Source organism: Macadamia integrifolia, chromosome 8 (assembly GCF_013358625.1).
Source record: "Macadamia integrifolia cultivar HAES 741 chromosome 8, SCU_Mint_v3, whole genome shotgun sequence".
Classification (NCBI taxonomy): domain Eukaryota; kingdom Viridiplantae; phylum Streptophyta; class Magnoliopsida; order Proteales; family Proteaceae; genus Macadamia; species Macadamia integrifolia.
In genome coordinates this window covers 22,912,285-22,931,862 of record NC_056564.1, presented here as the reverse complement: position 1 = coordinate 22,931,862, position 19,578 = coordinate 22,912,285, and the positions used below count along the sequence as shown (strand labels likewise).

The following is a 19,578-nucleotide window of genomic DNA, read 5'->3' as shown; positions in this document are numbered from 1 at the left end:
ACTTGTTAAGCCAACCCAATAAAAGATTAATCTAAAACAAATCAAAACCAAACTATCTTAACATTTTGATTTTGGTTTGGTTTAATATCAAACCAAACCAAACTGAAGAATTGACACCTCTATGTTTATGCATCATTTTTGGTATACATATTCATAGTTTTCTATTGTTTTATTTTGTTACGTGTAAAGTACAGATTGAGTGAAAACTTGGCATGTAAACTAGGGTCCTTGAGGTCTTTTTATACACCAAATTTCAACAACATCTAATTTAACATGTGACAGAAATAGATATACACTTAAATATTCTTCCTTGAGTGGCTCAACAAGAGAACGGACTTCAATGAATGAAATTTATTGCTACTTCGACACATGATGATGATGTGACCCAATCTTGAGTCGAGCTACAACAAGCACACGGTTTACAACTAAGCTAAATTGCAAATTAAAATCTTATTCCAATAAATCATGAAGAATTTTTTGTGATTCGATTTAAGAAGGAAAGATTGGTTAGTGAAGGTGATTGCAGATTTTTTTTTTTTTTAACAAATGCAACTTTGTTAAGAAAAAGAAAAGGTCAAGGAAAAAATAATGTAACGAGAAAGACTTAGATTGTGTTTGGTAGCTAAGAGAAGAAAATAAAAGAAAAGAAAAAAGTACACTTTTTTTGATCTTTTTTATTGGGTTAAGAATTTTTCTTTGCACTTGATATGTCTTCACCTAAGAGAAGATTCATCTTTTCAAATTCAAAATTCCTCTTGGGAATTGTGAAATTTTATTTTGTTCCCTCCAAATTTTTTGTTATTATAAAAAACACAAGAAAATATGAAAACATAATAAGACAAAAAATGAATGATTACACAATGATTTCCTATGTGTCTATCTCTCTCCTAAAATTAAAAATTTTTGAATTTTTTTCTTTTATTTTCTTCTCTTGGTAACCAAACATACATACTCTTTTTATTTTCTCACCATTTCTTCTTTATTCTTCTCTTCTTTTTCTGTTCTTTTCTAAATTCTTTCTTTCTATTGACTACCAAACATAGCCTTAGTACATGCTTGGAAAATCTCTTGACTAATGGTGATGTGTCACTATGATTGAACTATGGTTCATCATAAATTCCCACTCCTTATTGCCTGTGGTATAAACTATAACTTTCTTCCATCCAATTAGAGGGTCAAATGAAATTGAGTCTTTAGGCATATCACTACTGAAGATTGTATGGAAAATGATGGCCTTCTCTTTAGATATACATCATGTCAAATTGCCAATAAAAAATAATGAAACCTTGTACGTGCCGTAAAAAGGTTAATTATTTTAACAAATGGGTTAGGTCAAGTCATTTCTCAAGAGAAAGAGCAAAGGGCCTTGAGATAACCACTTGGATTTAGAACCCAAATGTTGAAGCCTCGATTTTATTAATCCTATCAATGATTTGCAAATCTCTCGAAAAGTATTTAGTGCCCGTTCGAAGCAGTTCTCCATCATCTTTCTTTAACTGAACGGCATTTACGTATTTCCATGATGCTCGTAAATAGGCACTAAATACTTTTCAAAAGATATCCAAATCACTTTTATCTCTAATGCACATATAAAATGCGTAATGTGTCATTCCCCTTGCTTTGGCAACAAATTAACAAATTTTCTCTGTACCGAACATTCTTATTTAAAATACTTTCTATCTTGTGGTACAAATCCTCATTGCATATCAAGCATAAAAACATTATGCTTCACATCTCAGTTCAATCAAGCCATCAGTGTGTGACATTAGTGGTAGTAAAGATAAACATTGATGCATACAACAACATAATTAAGGGTGTTAATCGGTTTGATTATGGTTTAAATGATACAGATCGGTTCGGTTCACATTTATTTGACTAAAACCATAACCACACCATTTACTAAACGATTTCACTTTCTAAAACCGTGACCGTTTAGTAAACGATTTTGGTTTTCACGGTTTCTAAACAATGTCGGTTTCACGGTTTTAAAAGGTTTCGGTTTATTCTATACAGTTTGTAAAACGGTTCACAATTGATTTGTTATAACTTGCAACCATATCTAAACTGAAATCATAAGCTTATTCAAAAATAATTGGCAACCACAAATAAGAGATTCTATATTGATGATGATGTGTCTTAATTTGATAATCTAGTGCTATTTCTTTGGATGGCCATTCTCCATTGTCACTCGATTTATAACCCAGGATCCTTTTCATCTCCCCGAGCATACCCTTGTAAACCTATAAACCCAAGTTCCTAATTCTCAAGCCGTGAAAATGAAAGAAATGAATGAATCATCATATCCTTAGATTAGAGTATGAGAAGAAGAAAAAAGAAGATGGGAAGAATTTAATGAAAGTTGTTTGGTCATTTTGTAACTAATAGATTAATCATACAAACCTGATTGAGAAAACTAGGGGTTCAAACCATGAAAAGTGAAGTAGGGAACACGAGACGTCTCAAATCCATTTCATTCCAATCGCTTTTACTTAGGGTTATATTTTTGGAAGTGATATACTGATTTTGCCTCTGCTTTACTTAATTGTTATATGGATTAATCGGATCGGTTTAAACCATTTAAACGGTTCAATTTAAACAGTTTCAATTCGGTTTGAAACTAACGGGTTTCGCGGTTAAAACCAACCCAACCCAACCCAACCCATTTAGCTAATCGGTCTGAAACTTGAAACCATAACTGCATCATTTACTAAACAGTTTTGCGGTTTCGATGTAAATGGACCGGTTCAATTTCGGTAAACGATTTCAGTTACAAATTCACATTCTTAAACATAATGTCCTTCAAGATTTAACACTCTTACAAGTACTTATACAACGGCTTATGGCTTAGGAAGATTCACTAATCCTCCCACACATCCATTGATGAAGGCAACTATTATAACAATTGTGTGGAATAAAGTTTGGCCTGAGATGTGCCGGCGCCTTCTCTTTCCAACCGGCTGAATCTGATCTCGGATCAGGTTTCATTCCTCACAACTTGTTTATCTATTTCATATCAATTTTTATGATCTGAGAGGTAATTAATTTCCCATTTCCCCTTTTGTTGCTAGTTTTCTTTCTTTCTTTTCCTTTTATACCTATGTAGAGCAAAAAATAGAATTCTTATTGCATAGACTTGATACTAATTTTCATTATAGACCATAATCAATCCTTAGTTACTCATTTATTGTTGCTTTTGCATGTGAATCTGATGGACATGTACAAGAAATCTCTATTAATTTGACATGCTATAATATATTATAACTAGTATTGAAATCATAAATTAAACAATATTTTTTTTTTGGATGAATTTGGATTTAGATAAAATTCATCTTTAAAAACTAGTCATTAAGGAGACGGTATCCAAAACTAAGTACCTGTAAATCTCCACATCCGGCAGACGGACAGTCACATCTAAAATCAAATTTATACACCAAAATTGTTCATGATTCCCATATGGATATGCCATGGGAACAACCACAATGAACAAATAAACAAAAGAAAAATGATAAAGGAGAATTACATATTACACCAATCATGATCAACCTGCTTTCTTAAGAAGAGGTCAAGAGGCGGGTGCAGGAGCAGCAGCAGTTGAGTTCCCAGCATTTTGTTCAGCTTCTTTAATCAATGTCAAGATCTCTTCTTTCTTAGCAACCAAATCTTGGATCTTGATTTCTATCTTTTCCAGTTTTTGCTTTAGCTTTGTTGGATCTTTCTTATCTTCAGGGTTCTTCTTCTTCTTCTCCTTGTCCTTGCCTGTACCACTACTTTCTTTGTCCTCCTGATCCTTACCATCCTTGTCCTTCTTCTTCTTCTTGTCTTTGTCTTTGGTTTTCTCTTCACCCAACTCCTCCTTGTTCTTCTTCTTTTCATCCTCATGCTTTTCTTTCTTTTCCACCTTGCTTGAACCATCATTTTCTGGCTTTGTTTCCCCCATTGAAAGTACTGTACTTAATTATCTCAAACTATCTCCTAATAAGGAAAACACGAGAGATGTATTAGATAGAAGCAGTTCATGATCATGAGACAAAGAATTATAGGTTTTCTCAACATGAACAGTAGAATCATTGAAATGAAACAAACCTGGTTGATGCTTTGTGTAGAGAATTAATGGATGTTTGCCTTTGGAAGACATAGTAAGCCTTTATATAACTGTGTTTAAAGGATAATTAATGGCGATAAGAGCAGGTTGGAGCGTGAAATCTGATAAACCCATGACCACAATAAGCTGATCACTAGCGGACGACCCGGGATGTTAATTTATTAATAGATTTCTTCTATTTATTTACGTTCACAAAAAAATATTTAAAGGGAGAAGTTTTCCTTCACCCTGCGGTGAACATCATGGTACGATTGAAGGGTTGAGACTCGGGAGACCCCATCTCACACCCCGCGAGTGGTCTAAGATGGGCCACAGTGAATGGATTTCCGTACACTGGCTTTAGGGAAACTTGATCCGAACTTAAAAACCAAAATTTCTTGGGTAGTCCCTACATTTTAAAGAATGTAGATAGGGTCAGCTCCTAAAAATTTTTAAAATCCTCACTTGAATGTGCCAAAATCTGTTACAATCTTATATTAGTGATATGGGAGGTTGATCCTACATTGATTTCAAAAAGAATTAACATGGGTTGTTATGGTCTTGGGTTTTCTCATTTTATAAACGAGTTTATAAGGTTGAGTTTTTCTAAGTTTCTATCAAAATCTCTCTCTCTCTCTCTCTCTCTCTCTCTCTCTCTCAACATTAGCTTCTCATATCTTGGATCATCACTAGACGTCATGGTAGACGACTTTCCCCTTTTATAGTATTCAACTCTACTCCTTAGTGTCTTTGCATCTTCTCCAATCAGATCGTTGAACAAACCCATCCGTCTAGTGATAAGAGACATCATATCCATCATGTATTGGCATGCATCTCTATGTATATACATGCACACTAATGGTTACCCTGACTTTTTTTTTTTGTTACCCAGATTACTACTATGCATTATACATAATATTAGAGTTCTCAAAACCCTATTTTACCACTTGGCAAATTCTGATTGGGTTTAAACTGTACATTGAGTTTGGGACATTGAGGTTAAACATAGCTACATATTGGGAAACACCACTTTCCCCTTTTATATGATCCAACTCTTCTCCTTAGTGTGTTTGCATCTTTTGCAATTAGACCGTTGAACAAACCCAACGGTTTGGTGATAAAAGACACAAAATCCATCATGTATTGACATGCATTTCTATGTATATCTATGCATATTAATGGCTACCTTGACTTTTTTTTTTTTTTTTTTTGCGTGCATTAATGACCCAAACTACTACTATGCATTAGACATAGTTTTAGATTTCTCAAATATTTTACCATTTCGTAAATTCTAATTTGGTTTAAACTTTACATTGAGTCTGGACCTTGAGGTTAACAAATCCACATATTTGAAAAACACGACCTAAACCACCATGTCATATATTTAAGGCCTCATTTACAAATTCCTTTCTAAACAGGTTGTTTAGAGAATTTTTTTTTTTTGGGGGTGGGGGTGGGGGGGGGTGGTGATGAATGCCAATAAAACATATTAATAACACATGTAAATGATTCGGAGCTACATGTTTGTGAATAAAATATTTAGGTCAATGCAGTTTTAATGGACAAACATGTCCACATGGTGTTTATGGGTGGCACAACCACATAGAATGTTTGGTATGTATTGAAATTTTATAGAAGTAGACCCAAAGATTCTATTTTCACAAGACAAGTTTTTTCTGTCCAAGAAAAGCCCTATGTCCGGGCATAGGGGTGCATGCCCCAGGAGGGGCATGGTGGTGATCATTTTGTGTCCCTTATGCGGTGGCACTGGGCTTGCTTCCGGATAAAAAACTTCATCCCACTCTTTTATGTCAAGTTTTCAAACTCTTAAAATTGATCAAGTGGCAAATCAAAAATTTCAAAAATCTAAGATCATCAAAAGATGCATGACAATAAATAATGGTTATACGATTGAACTTAATCATAAAATTTGACAAGTGACCATCCAAATTTCAGGTCATTCTATGTACACTCAATAGTCAAATTGCCATGTCATCAAATCCACATGGAACAATTAAGTGGGTTCCATCCACTGATACTCTATAGATGGGACCATATTTGCCAATATATACAACAAACAGAACTTTAACACACCCTCAAAAAAAAAAAAAGCCTCAAAAGCATTTCACACGATCAAGAAAGCATGAAAAGAATCTCTCTTATATAAAATCCCTATCAAACCTCCAAGCATGATGCACCCTAACTATCATTGTGTTTTGATCATCTTCTCTAATCTGTTTGGAGATCTGTTCTCTCTTTGCAGCCAATTCTTGCTTCTTGACATCTATCTTTCCCTGTTTTTGCTCTAGATTTTCTGGATTCTTCTTATCCTGATCAGGGTTGTTTTTCTTCTTCTCCTTGTCCTTGCCACTGCTACTACTTTCTTTGTCCTCCTTCTTCTTCTTCTTCTTCTTCTTCTTCCTTGGTTTTCTCTTCTTTTTGTACTTTGTTTTCTTTCTTTTCAATCTCTTTTGAAGTTCCATTTTCTGTCTCCGAATCCCCCATTTGAGTCTTCTGGGGTCTCTCTTCGGCTGAAAATCTCCTAAAATAGGAAAAAATTAGAGATATTAGAGAGAAATGAAGTTCATGATCGTGACACAAGAATTCAAGATTTCATCAGCTGGAGAAGTAGATTCATCGTAATGGAGCAAACCTGGGATCCCAAATTGACACAGTTCGCCTCTGAAAGATTTAAGCCTTTTTATAACTGTTTAGATCCAACGTCCCAAACCCTCCTCTGACAATAAAAAATGAAATACAACCTATGCCAGCAGGTTTGAGCGTGAAATCTGATGAACCCATGACGACGATAAGCTCTCCAGCGAACGATCTGGTATCTGTGATGTGTTTATCTTCTCAATTTTCTTTATGATTTACTTTAAACCTCAACTCTATCCCTCTTCAACGGCTCAAATCGATCTAACTGCCCTAAATTAGTAATAAATTACTAATTGAGGGAAGAAATCCAGCTTGGAAAGCTCTCACGTAAGATGAGGAAAATGGTTATTTATAGTTGAGGATGCGCAATTGGGAATTGCTGGGTTTAGTTCTCTTCTTCTATTCTGTGGATATTTTTGAAAATAAAACAGTTTTTTGGGCAAGTTAAATTCGGACTCTGGATTCTGGAAAACAACCTTACCTGGAAGAATTGGGAAGGGAATTGAAACTCTCTTAACTGGGTTTGTGTGGTGTATTGGGAATGGGTTGAATAATGACAGTTACAATTACTAGCTTTTTTGACAACACAGATCAGTTATCTTCTCTGTAAATTTTCTTCTGCATCAGGCAAATGAAGTTCTTACAATTACTTGAAGGAAGCTTTCCCTAGCAGGTATTGGAAATCATGGAATGAGATTTCAAGAGAATTAGAGTAAGGATCAGGTTCTCTGGAAATAAGAAGCTAAAGAGATATCATCTTAAAGAATACTCACCCTAATCTCCTTCTATCATGTTTGGGACCCAATCATTGTGAACCATGAACCTACCTGTAATCTTTACATGGTCCAAATTCTACAGGAGGTTTTAATCCAATAAACATTTTTTTATTACTTCAATATCATCTAGGTAATTCCTTGCCTAGGGAGAGACCACCATTGCCTGAATGCTTTGACTACAAATAATCCTCTAACAACCATCATTGTAGTGGAGTTAAAATATTAACTCTGTCAAGAGTATCTGTTTGACAAGAAATCCTCATAATTCTTACATATTAAAAGTCATAACTAAATGCAAGCAAATGTGATAAGCTCATCCATTCATGAATGTGCTAATTTTCTTACAGGAAAAAAAAAAAAATGAACATGCTAATGTAGTAATGTGATGCCTAAAGTCTTAAAGAGAAAAAAAAAAAGGTTTCTGGGTAGACTTGTTTGATGAATAAACTGGAAAATACAGCAATATAATTTTAACTCTTTAGATCTAACAAGGATAATGATACATGGGCAATATACTCACATGAATATGGGGTTGGATCCACCATATACATGCAGGATCCCACCAAGGAGACTTTCTATTACAATCTTTATTTGAGTCGGATTAACTTTTCTTTTTTGTTAACCAATGTGTCCAGATCAACTTATATGCATCTCAACTAATCCAAGGAAGACTAGCGAGGATGTGAGTGACCACAAACTTGTTAATTTATGAGTACGTATTGATCATGGCAACACAAGGGAGAAGTTTGCCACAAACTTGTTCCTTCCAAGGTGAAAGAACATTATCTTCAGGCTTGTTTGAAAAATATGTCTTGTGCTTATCTACATATATGGCATTCTTTTGGAGATGGTAATTGTATCAAGCAGGGGAAGATTCTACTATTAGTTTAATGGAAACTAAGGGTATATTTTTCCACCTTAGGTCAAGTAGTTCCTTTTTAATCTTGTTCTTTGTTCTCCTTGTATTTAATATACCAATCCAATTCTTTTCTTTCGAGGCAGGAACGTGTGCTGGTGGGGTGCAGATCTAGGATTTAATGTGGGACCGGCCTATGAATCCTTACATTGGGATCCAGAATGGGTTTTGACGAAACTTTTAAGATTTGGGAGAAAAATTTCAAACATCTAAGATTTGAAGAAGAGATCCATCCTTCCATCCTCTACGGTTCTTGAAAACCTTGTTATAAGGCGAAGATGTGAGTGAACTTTGTCTCTTTCATTTTCTTTTACGAGGAGAAATGAAAATCGGGGGAAAGAAGGAAGAACCGAATAAATATGTGAATTCTGAGGGAAGTAAATTAAGTGAAGATTTAGTAACAGCGGGCAAGGAATTCCTTTTTGGCCATTATTGGCCAAAAGTGCTAAGAATAGAAGTGTGGTGCAGAATTTGCTTCTATGATATAAAATGGGAAGAGTCCCATGGTTCCTGTGCAAGCACATGGCCAATGACATTGTGGATTGTGGTTCCGTGCATTAATCATGGGGTGAGGTGGTCATTGCACCACCCATTGAGTTGGGGAAGTAGAAGAGGTGGCAGCGCAGATCCAACGGTCTAGAGCGCTTTGAAGTTTATATCTGTGTGTTTTAATTTCATGATGAGGCATTTCTGGGCTCGGATCTATGCTGCCGCCACGAGTGCACAGCATAAGAGCCGATTTTATTGAGTTGAGCATGGGGGTAGGGGGTATGTCCGCGTAGAGTTCTATTTTACCACAACAAAGTAAAAGGATATCTCAATTGATCGTAGGTTGTGTATGGCCAGCACGACCATGAACATTACCCATTGGTTGGGGGGATGAAGGTCTATGATGCACCAATAACCCCTACCTGACGGTTGTATGCTTAGTTGCAACCTTGCACAAAACCTCTCCCACTTATGATAAAACACCTTCTATATGATAAACCATTCTCCAATGGTGTAGGGTATGATATTGGTGTCATCAATCTTTTATATGTCACATTCGACCAAGATAGATGAAAGGGCATTCTCCACACCCTCGCAGCCTGCAGTCCGGTTTTAAATAAGAGGATGAAATCTAAAACCAGATTGGATACTGCCTTTGTTAGTGTAAAGTTAACCTTCCCGCCAAATCCCAACCAATTGAAACAAATTTGTCCGTGAGAGAGACGATGGCAAATCAATCAAACCAGTTGGACTCCATGTCTACTGGCATTTATTATTAATTAGACATTGTACCTTTGTTCTTTTCTATGGACGGACCAATTTTTCTCAAAATGTTGACTTCTAGACCATTTTTCCAAGCTTTACCTGTCACTAGGCCAAATATGTTGAGTTTGGCTCCAACTTTCCAGATTCCACATGAAAAAAGCCCTTCACATGTTGGCCTACGGCCTACCTGCCCTGCCCATCTCGTGGTGTTCTAAACTTTTTCCTGACCCAATTGTCAATCAATTCAATTCCATTGATAGAGAGGGAGAACAAAAGATGGAAGCTTATAAAAAGCGAAACAAGAACATATAAAAATGGAAATAAAGAACAGGTCAGTACCTCCAAATCCCCCCTCTCTTCGTGTTTTCAATCTTCATACCCTTCACTCTTTCCTCAAGAGTTTATGATGTTATTATCAAAGTATCCACAACGGTAAATCAACGAAATTACGCACACCCCTGCTCTACCTGTCTACCTCTACCTCTACCTGTACCTCGTAATCTAAATCAATCGATCGGACAAGCTTGGAAGCCGCCGGAAAAAGTTCAAACTCGCCGGCGGCATCGGCTCTCTAAACATAGGGTGCCTTAAGTAATAGAAACCAAGAGCTACTGCCACCATCTTGTGTGGGACCATGTACATCACCATGGCCACTAGCAAGCAAACCCCAATGAAAAGCCGCGTGGCCCTTGGGTCCCGCCAGCTCACCAACGCCTGCAATCTCTCCCCCTGCGTCGCAAAGTCCCCCAACACTGTCTGTATCCTCGCTGCCAACGTCCTTAGCCGATCATATCGAACTCGTATGATATCTGCTGGCTTTGAACTCGGCATCGTGTCCAATTCCTCGTCCAGCTCATCCGGGTCGACCGTTTCGGCCTGCGAGAGCCGAATATCCATCCCAGCCGGAATCTTCGGCCGGAACCGGTAGTACCAGACCCCCACCAGGAACACGTACAAGAATCCCGTCGGAACAATCAGTTCTGGGAACCACACCAGTACCAAGTACAGCACGTGCACTAGCACCGTAGTGACAGAGTTCCTCCACCGCCGGATGTCATCCACCCATCTCGCCAATCCTACGGCCCATCCCAGCACCGCCATGATCCTGAACCAATTCGCCTTGCTTTTCCTCATACTCCACGTGTGTGAGTCCGCATCGAGCATGTACCGTACAACCTCTGTACCTAGTGGTGGTTCGGACCGTGCAAGCCACAACGCCACCATCTTTATGGCAGCCCCACGTAGAGCTTCCTGCTGAGCCACCCCGAGCGGCCGGAGATAGTGCATTCGAGGGAGCAATGGTTGCCCATAAATCGCACAAGTGTCAGGTAGCAGGGAGGGACAAGCGAACCTCACCGCAACCTCTATCTCGCCCATCTTCTTCAACCCCGATCTCAGAAGCACCAGTAAGGGATACGAGTTGGTATAAACCTTGTTGCTCTCCAATGTCGATACGCGTATGCGTACCTTGCCGATACGGTAGTCGGGCTTCTCCTCTGCGTCAGGGAACATACGCCAGTTGTCAAACACTCCAATGGTCAGCACCGTGCAGGGATCGTAGACCTGCCACGTGTACTGTTCGTTCCACCGGGGATCGAAACTGTCCATGACGGTCCTGGTCCGAACCCACTTTTTCCCATACTTGGCCACACAGTAAGCATCTGTAGCGCCTTTGCCCCCATTTTTTGTCTTCATCGGAAGCAACCCACGGGCCCCGAGAATCCCCAGTTCTAGAATACCGATCGCCGGCTTCCACAGTTGTTTCGCCGTCGGACGGAAATCGCTACTCAGGTGCGCCGCTTCGTCGAGCACGTGATAACCACCTTCCAAGCAAAGGCGCAGATGAATCCGGCCGCAATAGGACCCACCTCCACCTCCACCTCCACCTCCACCTCCGCCACCTTCCAACACCAACCACTTGGAAGCCACAGGACGCTCGTCTACACGCTGTTCGATGGAACTCAGCGCCACAACGACGTGCCCGAGAAGCACGGCCTCTTTGCTTGTCCGGTCCTCCACTAGTATGATCAATTGGTCTTCCAAGGGCTCACCTGCAACGAATACGAAGTCTTCGTTCCAGAAGAAGGATGAGCCGTGATTACTGCAGGCGCGTCGAGTTCGTATGGACTGAAACCCTAACTGTGCTTTCATCCTTACTTCTGGAGTTGTTACCGGGGGATGAGGTTGTGAAGAGAAGTGCAGGTCTTGAGCTTCGATGACTGTAACCCTTAGGTACCATAACTTCGGCGACTGGTATACTTTCGAGCGAGTGTGGCTCACGTACGGAAAGTCCGAGCTCCATGATTCGGGGAACGCGTCGTCGGCCTGAGTGCCGATCCAGACCGATACCTGGATGTCGCCGGAGACCCTGCCGGAATTCTGATCGTCGCCGCCACCTTCTAGATGGTACCATTGCGGAGCCAAAGGACTGTCCGGTGGATCCCTCACCGGAACATCGGATAAGTCGAAACAAATGCCACCGAGAAAGGCTTCAGACGCTCCCTCCCGGACCAAGATCTCCAACGTCGAACTCGCAGCTTCTGGCCTATTATAGCAAAGAGCTAAGACATGTTGCCACTCAGGATTCCCAGAAGGTTCGCCGGGTCTGTGAATTGCAGGTTTCGATCTGAGAGTCTGGCTACCACTGCGAATCACCACGTAAGGAGCTTCGTTCGCTGAAAGGCCACGAGCCTTCACGATTCGGACAAACAGGTACTGCATTGGCTCAACCAGATCGTATGTTGAAATCCGCTCATTTTCGCCAGTGAACTTGCCGGTGATCACCTTCGGTGAGTAATTCCCGTTTGATCTCCTCAGAACCCTAACCCGTTCTGTGGTAACTCGCTCCGTACTCCCTACCCCACTGGTCTGCATCTTCCGTACTTCCGGCGGGAAATGTGATGGTTCCATTTGTGGTGGTCCGGCCGGCGGGAATGACTCGTTCACTTGTATGTGTTGGCGGTGCTCATGTTGCACGGTCGGTGGAGGAGGCGATTCCTCAACTACGACGATCGGCGGTGATTCTTCCATTTCGTGAGCCGTTTCTGAATGCAATGGAATCTCCGGCGAGTATCTATCCTCCTCCTGCACGATCATCACCGGCGACTTCTTGGATTCCACTGCTGGCGTCCCCGCCTCCTTCTCCTGCGGTGGTGGTGCGTCTGGTTTCTGTTCTTCAACCAGCTCATCGTAATAGTAAATTCTCAACCCGATTTCGCCTCTGATCCAACTGAAGACGCTCTTCTTCTCCAAAGGAAAGTATATCAGACCTTCATCCCCTTTCTTGACGAACTGAGTCCCAGAGAGCTTAACTCGACCGAGAAAGTGGTTCTTGCGGGAGCTTCCACCGCCACTCCCCATCTTCTTGTCGTTGAAGACATCGATTTCTAGCTCTTCCGCATCCATAGTCTTGGGATCGGTGACGATGAACTCGAGCTTCTCCATCCATAATGGATTCAGGTCTCTGAATTTGGTTGAAGTTCGCTTCCTCTGCCCGTCAAAATCTGCAATGACGTAAGGGCTGGAGCTGCCTTGGCCGTCTTTGGGGAGCAGATCACGAGCGTCGACTACTTCAACTACTAGCTTCCGTATCGTCTCTTGAGGCTGTACGGTCGGTGTTGTAGTCATCTTCGCTTCATCTTCGTCGGAAAATCGCTTTTCCCGGTGTGAAACGTTAGTTCAGCGGGAGGGGATGGAAAAAAGGTTTGGAGGGAGAAGGGACGGGAGAGGGATCAGTGAGGTGGCGGAAGTTACGCTTCTTTTGCCTTTTATTTATTTTATTTCAATTTTGTTTCCTTTTTAGAAGAGAAACGTCGATTTTTGTTGGGAGAATGTTTTTTCTGGAGTGGTTGATTGTGTGGAGCTGTGGGAGGAGATTAGATTCCATTCCTTCTCGCGAAGTTTAGTTGCGTTTGCACTTTGCATGGGAAAAGGAAAGAAAAGAATTCGAAATAAGAATGCGATTTCTTTCCTTTTCCCATCTCTCTCTCTCTCTCTCTGCCCTCTGGTGTCCAGGGAAAGGCTAAGGTCAAATCAATCAGACCAACCCATATTTTATGGCCCACCTTAACCTGGACCTCCCTCCAAGCTGGCCAAATTTTAGCTGGTTTTTTTTTCCCACTGAGTTGGGTCAATTTCCACATGCACATGTTTACCTGAGCCCTTTCCATTCACCTCAAAAGAAGGGAAGGCAGTGTCATAAGGGATCACTTCCCCCCTCCCCCACTTCATAAGTCTAATTTCCTTCTTTCTCTTTCACACTGTTTTTTTTCCCTCTCAATTCAAACTAATTCATTAGCAAATGTCTAATTCGAGTCACATGAAAGGATTGTATAAACAAATTGTAATCAAGACAAAGTAGATCTTTGTCTTCTGAGTATTCACCTCCTTCCCTTGTCAAGCCTTTTTGTCGAAATAGTTTAGTGTTATTCGAATTTCTGCCTAATAAGATTCTTTATTTCTCTCTCTCTCTCTCTCTCTCTCTCTCTCTTTTTTTTTTAATATTTTGATTCTAATCCTATCTCTTCCTTATATCCGGGAATTTATTTTTTGCATCCCTTCTTCCAACGAGTCCAAACAAACTAGTCCTCTAATAGTTATATCTCTTAATCATTATCCCATCCTCGATTGTCTCTATTTCATCTTTCATTGGGCTATTGAAAGTTTGATTTTAAGTTCTCCAATATCACCTATTTATTCTTCTTTGTTTTGATTACCAATGTTCTTTTTTGATGTAAAATTATGGATAAGTGTAAGATCAAACACCAAGAAACACGAATAACAAAGAGACAATAGATTCATACGATACGGAGATTTAACGAGGTTCACACGCCAGGGTGGTGTGTTACGTCCTCGGGCAAAGAAGAAGATGATTCACTATGCAAGAGAGAAATACACCTTAGCAACGGCGAGGAAAAACTCACCCTGAAACCCTAGCTGCGTGAAAACCCTGGAATACAATGACTTTCTCAACAAGTAACAATATATTATATATACTCCAAATTGCGGGTCGACCCATCGGGACCCTCTGCTTCCATCACAGATCTCATAAAATTTTCCATTCGGGTCACCACCAAAATATGTCGGATCGGGTCAATCTTAAAAAAGGGTCAAGAATTCAAAACAAACTTAACAATAAGAAATTTATTTTATTCTTTTTTTAAATTTGGGGTTGATGTATTGAGACATTGGGAGTTTTTATTCAGGTCTTTATTGTCTTCATTCATCTGTGGAGATCTCTCTACCTTAATGATATTACATTAAACCTTCTAATATGGTATTTAAAGTTTATTTGTTGTCTTATCTAAGTTCGTTTGTTCATAAGTAATGTCACATATGATGATGCTATGTGTGAGGGAGGAGTGTTAAGATGTTAGGATTTATAGATCTATGACCCTACATCAATTTGTTTAGGTCCTTGGAGCTTTCTTATACTTAAGGAGTTCTCTTCATCAAATGCTTTAAGATTTTGGATTGAATCTTCCAATATTGCATCAAAACCACCCATGTTCCTTCGTCATCCTCCTTGAGTTATCTATCCACAGGTATTGTTCAGATCCAACATTTCTACTTAATTAGTAATTCCCTTTGAAATGGAGATTACAATTTTCCCTTCTTGTCTAATCCCATGGTCAATGTTCTAAATCTTGGCTCTATTTCATCAACTAAGATGAACAATTATCCCCTTAAATTGAGGCTAGGGAAGCTAGGGGAGTCGTAGCTCAGTCAAAAGCCTTTGCCTAATATCAAAATCAAAGCACTAAAAAGGAATAGAAAGATGTGAGTTAAAAATAATGAACTTTTTTGTCACCTTTGCATTGCTTTTCCCATTTATGTTTCTCTCTCTCTCTCCCCTTAAATAATTTCAATGGTTCAACTAAAATGGATGTGAGAATCTCTATCCATGAATATTTAACTTTCAGGGTAAGCAGATATGGCTTCCTAACTAAGATTCCCAATTTGAAATTGGAACAGGAGATGAAAACTTCAAAGTCACACATCATCTCACACATAAATTAAAGAGCATCTCTTATATGTGGCATATGATCTCCATTAAGATATATAGAGTACATGAGATGTCAACGTACGAAGAAGATAATGGAAGCTTGAAGAAGCCAATAAACAGTAAATGACCAGGCACAGTGGCACACCGCAAGAGAATATGATTCTGCTCCCCAACGAGAACCCGGCCTCCCTCTCTTCTCATCCTTTTTTGTCAAAAGCACTGGCCACAAGTTCAATAAAGCTAAGGGGAGCATCATCACCTTTATTTACCCCTTACCTTGAAGCTTCCTATTCCTCTCTATATTCCTTTCCTTGCTAATCTCATCTCACCTTGATCTCTTTTTTATCCTTGTTACGGGGGTGGGGACTAGGAGTTGGCATTTGGGAACCCCACTTTCTTTGGATCATTGTTAACATCACTTTTGGCCTGGACACGCTTTCCTAGGCAGCTTCTTCCAGTGATGTGTGTTGCGGTGCGCGCGGTGCCTTGCCTGCCAGGGTCTCAACTTTGAAGGCATTGATCGAACCCTTTGGCTTTGAGTATGTAGTTTGCCCGACATGCCGCGCTAAGTAGGGCCACGCCGTGGACGACTCGATAGGCGAGAGACGAGACACGGGAGCGTGAGTGACGGCTGCCAACTGTCACTATTTCGTTAACCGAACAAGTCTGTATATGCGGAAAAGATGCTCTTTCAATCCCACTCCAGTCACATCCACTGCTGTTGCGCGGTTAAGTCGTAGTGAGCATCAGACGGTTAAGAGCATCTAAATACGTGATTCAAGGGGTTCCTTATCGCCGGATGCTCATTGTACCAATGTAGCGGTTTGTGGCCACAGACGATTTTCACACGTCCCACTCTCCCAAAGACTTGCGTATTAACAAATCAACCTTTATGACTACAAAACCCAACCTAACCCATCCCAATAGTGGTATCAAAACCTAATTATGAATAAGGAAATTTGTAAATTGTAATAATGCTTCCATTGATTTTCTTGTAGAATCCATTGATTTTCTTGTTCATTCTACAAAATTAGTTAGATGATTAAATGAATAATTGGATAGTAGGATTCATTTTATAAATTCAATATTAGTTATCTTTCCCTTACAACGATAAATTATGATTTGTCATAAATTTGAAGTGCTTTTGTCAAATCTTTTATCACTACAAATTATGAATGTAAGAATTCATTATGATTCAAGTCTAATATATTACCAATCTAAATCGATATTAACTCGATATTGAAAAATCAAAATAAATCAAAATCAAATTGAATCAAAAGCAAAACAGATAAAAAATCGAAGTTCCTTGACGGATTAGTTTTGATTTTCCTCATTTCTAGACTAAAACTGATTTAATCCAATCAAAATTGAGCCGAACCAATCGATTGACACCTTTACACCTCATCCCTCACATGAGGTGAGATTCGATACCTTTTATTTGACATATTTCCTGAGTATTTAGTGAAGCCCTTCTGACCCTCCTTTTATATCAGGGGAACTTCAAGATTTTTCAGATTTTTTTTTTTTTTTTTGCTATTATTGTCAGATAAAATTTATTGCAGTATTTTTACCCATTGATGCATACCTCAATAGATTGGTCACCTAATTAGCCACATGAAGGATGATTTAACAAATCAACCTTTGGAAATCTATTAGGTCCAGCCACCCAACATCCGATGGTCAAATAGCCCATTAGATTGGCTGTTTGTGCTACGTGGAATAGTGCTTCAGCCATTCCCATTATTGATAATGTAAGGGATGATCTTAAATGCCCTCGTACAAATTCTAGCCCGGAATTCAATCATTTACTTCTTTGTGTATGTCAATGCATTCGTTAGTGATCCAAGTATTCACAAATGCATTTTAAGTTGTATGATTAGTTCCTTTTGAGTTGAAACTTGAAATGTGAATAGATATGTCTTTTCACAAAATTTCCACCCATGTTGTTGAGGTACCTTTATGGCCACCTCTTGTTGAGATGCTCATCAAAAGCAAATTTTTTATTTTATTTTATTTTATTTTGTGGGGAAAAGGGTACAAAATCATTTGCATATCTATGGTAAAAATAGGAGAAAAAATTTGCCTTGACTGTGGATAAAGGAAAAATACACATATCTATAGTCATTATTACTCTATCTTATAATGTACAAAGTCAATAATACCCTCCCACTGCTCTCGTTACCCATTCCAAAACATCCAAAAAAATGTTGATTGCGTATTGTATGAACCCAATGTTGAATACTATGACATTGCATTTCTTTCTACTAACGTGCCAACAATTTGTCTGCCATAAAATTAGGTTTGTAAGAAAATAGTTGTTTGTTCGGCATGCGTCATAAAAAATGGGGTTTTATTATTTATTTGATAATGAGACTTTTATCCTTTGATGTAAATTATGTTTGCAACGTTTTATCCAAAAGTAGTTTGTTTCACTCGTTCTCTAGTAAGGATGACCCTGTCAATAGTATGTGAGATAGTACAATTAATTTTCATTCCTTAATTCTGAGTAATATGTATTCAAACCTTGTGTATATCATACCTTCTGTCTGAATGAAGTTTCTAATTACTACAAAAAACAAATTTTGTTTCAATGTTGAATATTTTACTGAACTAGAATTGGTAACCTAGGAAAAAAAAAAAAGTTTCTAATTACGAGGAAAAACAAAATATGCATTCAAACCTTATGTTTATCATATGTTCTATCTGAATGAAGTTTCTAATTACTAGAAAAAACAAAATTTGTTTCAATGGTGAATATTCTACTGAACTAGAATTGGTGACCAAAACACAAAGATAGAATTGGGATACGAAAATGACAGCAATCCCCTTGAATGGAGGGATCATTCCCAAGAAAAAGAGGAAGTGATATACTTGGATTGAATGAATAGTTTTTTTGTGAAATGGATTGATTGAATCAAGATAAGATTAATTGGTATATATCATTTGAATTAAAACCATTATTGCTGGGTTAGGCGAGCGACTTGAGCAAATCTCTTTCAATCCTCTTACGACTCGTTGGAAATCAGGATCAGTATCGAATCCGATTCAAATCAGATAAAAATCGTCTCAAATCAATATAAAGCTCTAGAATCAGATTGTTAAGGAATATTCACAATCCAACGATTTTATCCAAGAATTAAGAGAATCAAACTCGTCAGAAATCAAGATCGAAGACCACCGATTCCCAATCCGATTCTCTGATTCTTGAAACCGCCTAACATTCCAAAACACAGACAGTTGGATTGAACGACTTCAACACGGAAGTGGGCGGAGTTCGAATGGATGAAGAAGCTAAGCCGTGTGGATGATGATGATCATGGATAAGATAAATGTAAAAGCTTCTCCGAAACGTACGCAAAGTTTTCGCTTTCTCCTTTACTACTTTACCATTGACGCTTTTAATCTACTAAAAGGATCACCTGAATATCCGCCACGCAATAAAAGATTATCCACCCACGTACACTGTTTATTTCCCTCTCTTTGTGTGAAGATCATAAGAGAGGTAATATATTTTCTGCAACGAATCTATCTGTTTCAATGCTTGTGTGAGTTGAGTTGAGCTTGATCGAATATGATTACTCTTAGGGTAGAGCCTCTTTTCAATCAATGTTTCAGGGATGGACTGAGATTTCGTTCCGAATCAAAGAAAGCTAAGCTATCATCCTATTTTAATTACTCTCCTATTAAGCTAGCCTTCAATGCTGGGAGCTTCTGCAACTTCAAACCACTCTCCTCTGTTCCTGCGATTAGAGCTACTTCTACTGTTACAACTACCACGGAAACTTCTGAAGCTTCCGAGGTCTTGTTTCAGGAGACTTTCACTTTGAAACGAACTCAAACGGTACTTTCTTCTTCTTAAAATGATTTTTTTTTTTGTTCTGGAAGAAAG

At 38.9% G+C, this 19,578-nt stretch overlaps 3 protein-coding genes and 1 long non-coding RNA gene across 4 annotated transcripts in view; 1 reads left to right on the top strand and 3 right to left on the bottom strand.

Moving 5' to 3' along the window:
• Window positions 1-3,149: 3,149 nt before the first annotated feature.
• Window positions 3,150-4,163, bottom strand: LOC122087725 (protein PXR1). Its single transcript, XM_042656935.1, has 2 exons — window positions 4,084-4,163; window positions 3,150-3,972 (listed from the first exon to the last, which is right to left on the bottom strand). Exon 2 carries the CDS (start codon window positions 3,935-3,937, stop codon window positions 3,563-3,565), a length of 375 nt encoding a protein of 124 aa, XP_042512869.1. The 5' UTR covers window positions 3,938-3,972; window positions 4,084-4,163; the 3' UTR covers window positions 3,150-3,562.
• A 2,383-nt stretch (window positions 4,164-6,546) lies between these two features.
• On the bottom strand, window positions 6,547-7,376 carry LOC122087655. The gene is made up of 2 exons (XR_006142799.1): window positions 6,735-7,376; window positions 6,547-6,623 (listed from the first exon to the last, which is right to left on the bottom strand). It is a non-coding gene; the product is annotated as an uncharacterized LOC122087655 (long non-coding RNA).
• Window positions 7,377-9,917: 2,541 nt separating this feature from the next.
• Window positions 9,918-13,664, bottom strand: LOC122087613 (protein QUIRKY). Its single transcript, XM_042656808.1, has one exon. It carries the CDS (start codon window positions 13,310-13,312, stop codon window positions 10,187-10,189), a length of 3,126 nt encoding a protein of 1,041 aa, XP_042512742.1. The 5' UTR covers window positions 13,313-13,664; the 3' UTR covers window positions 9,918-10,186.
• A 5,549-nt stretch (window positions 13,665-19,213) lies between these two features.
• Window positions 19,214-19,578, top strand: part of LOC122086326 (alpha-amylase 3, chloroplastic-like) — a 35,706-nt gene continuing 35,341 nt past the window's right edge. The window contains exon 1 of the mRNA XM_042655089.1: window positions 19,214-19,530. Within this exon, the coding sequence (XP_042511023.1) occupies window positions 19,261-19,530 (270 nt within the window). The 5' untranslated portion in view covers window positions 19,214-19,260. The remainder of the gene's footprint in view (window positions 19,531-19,578) is intronic.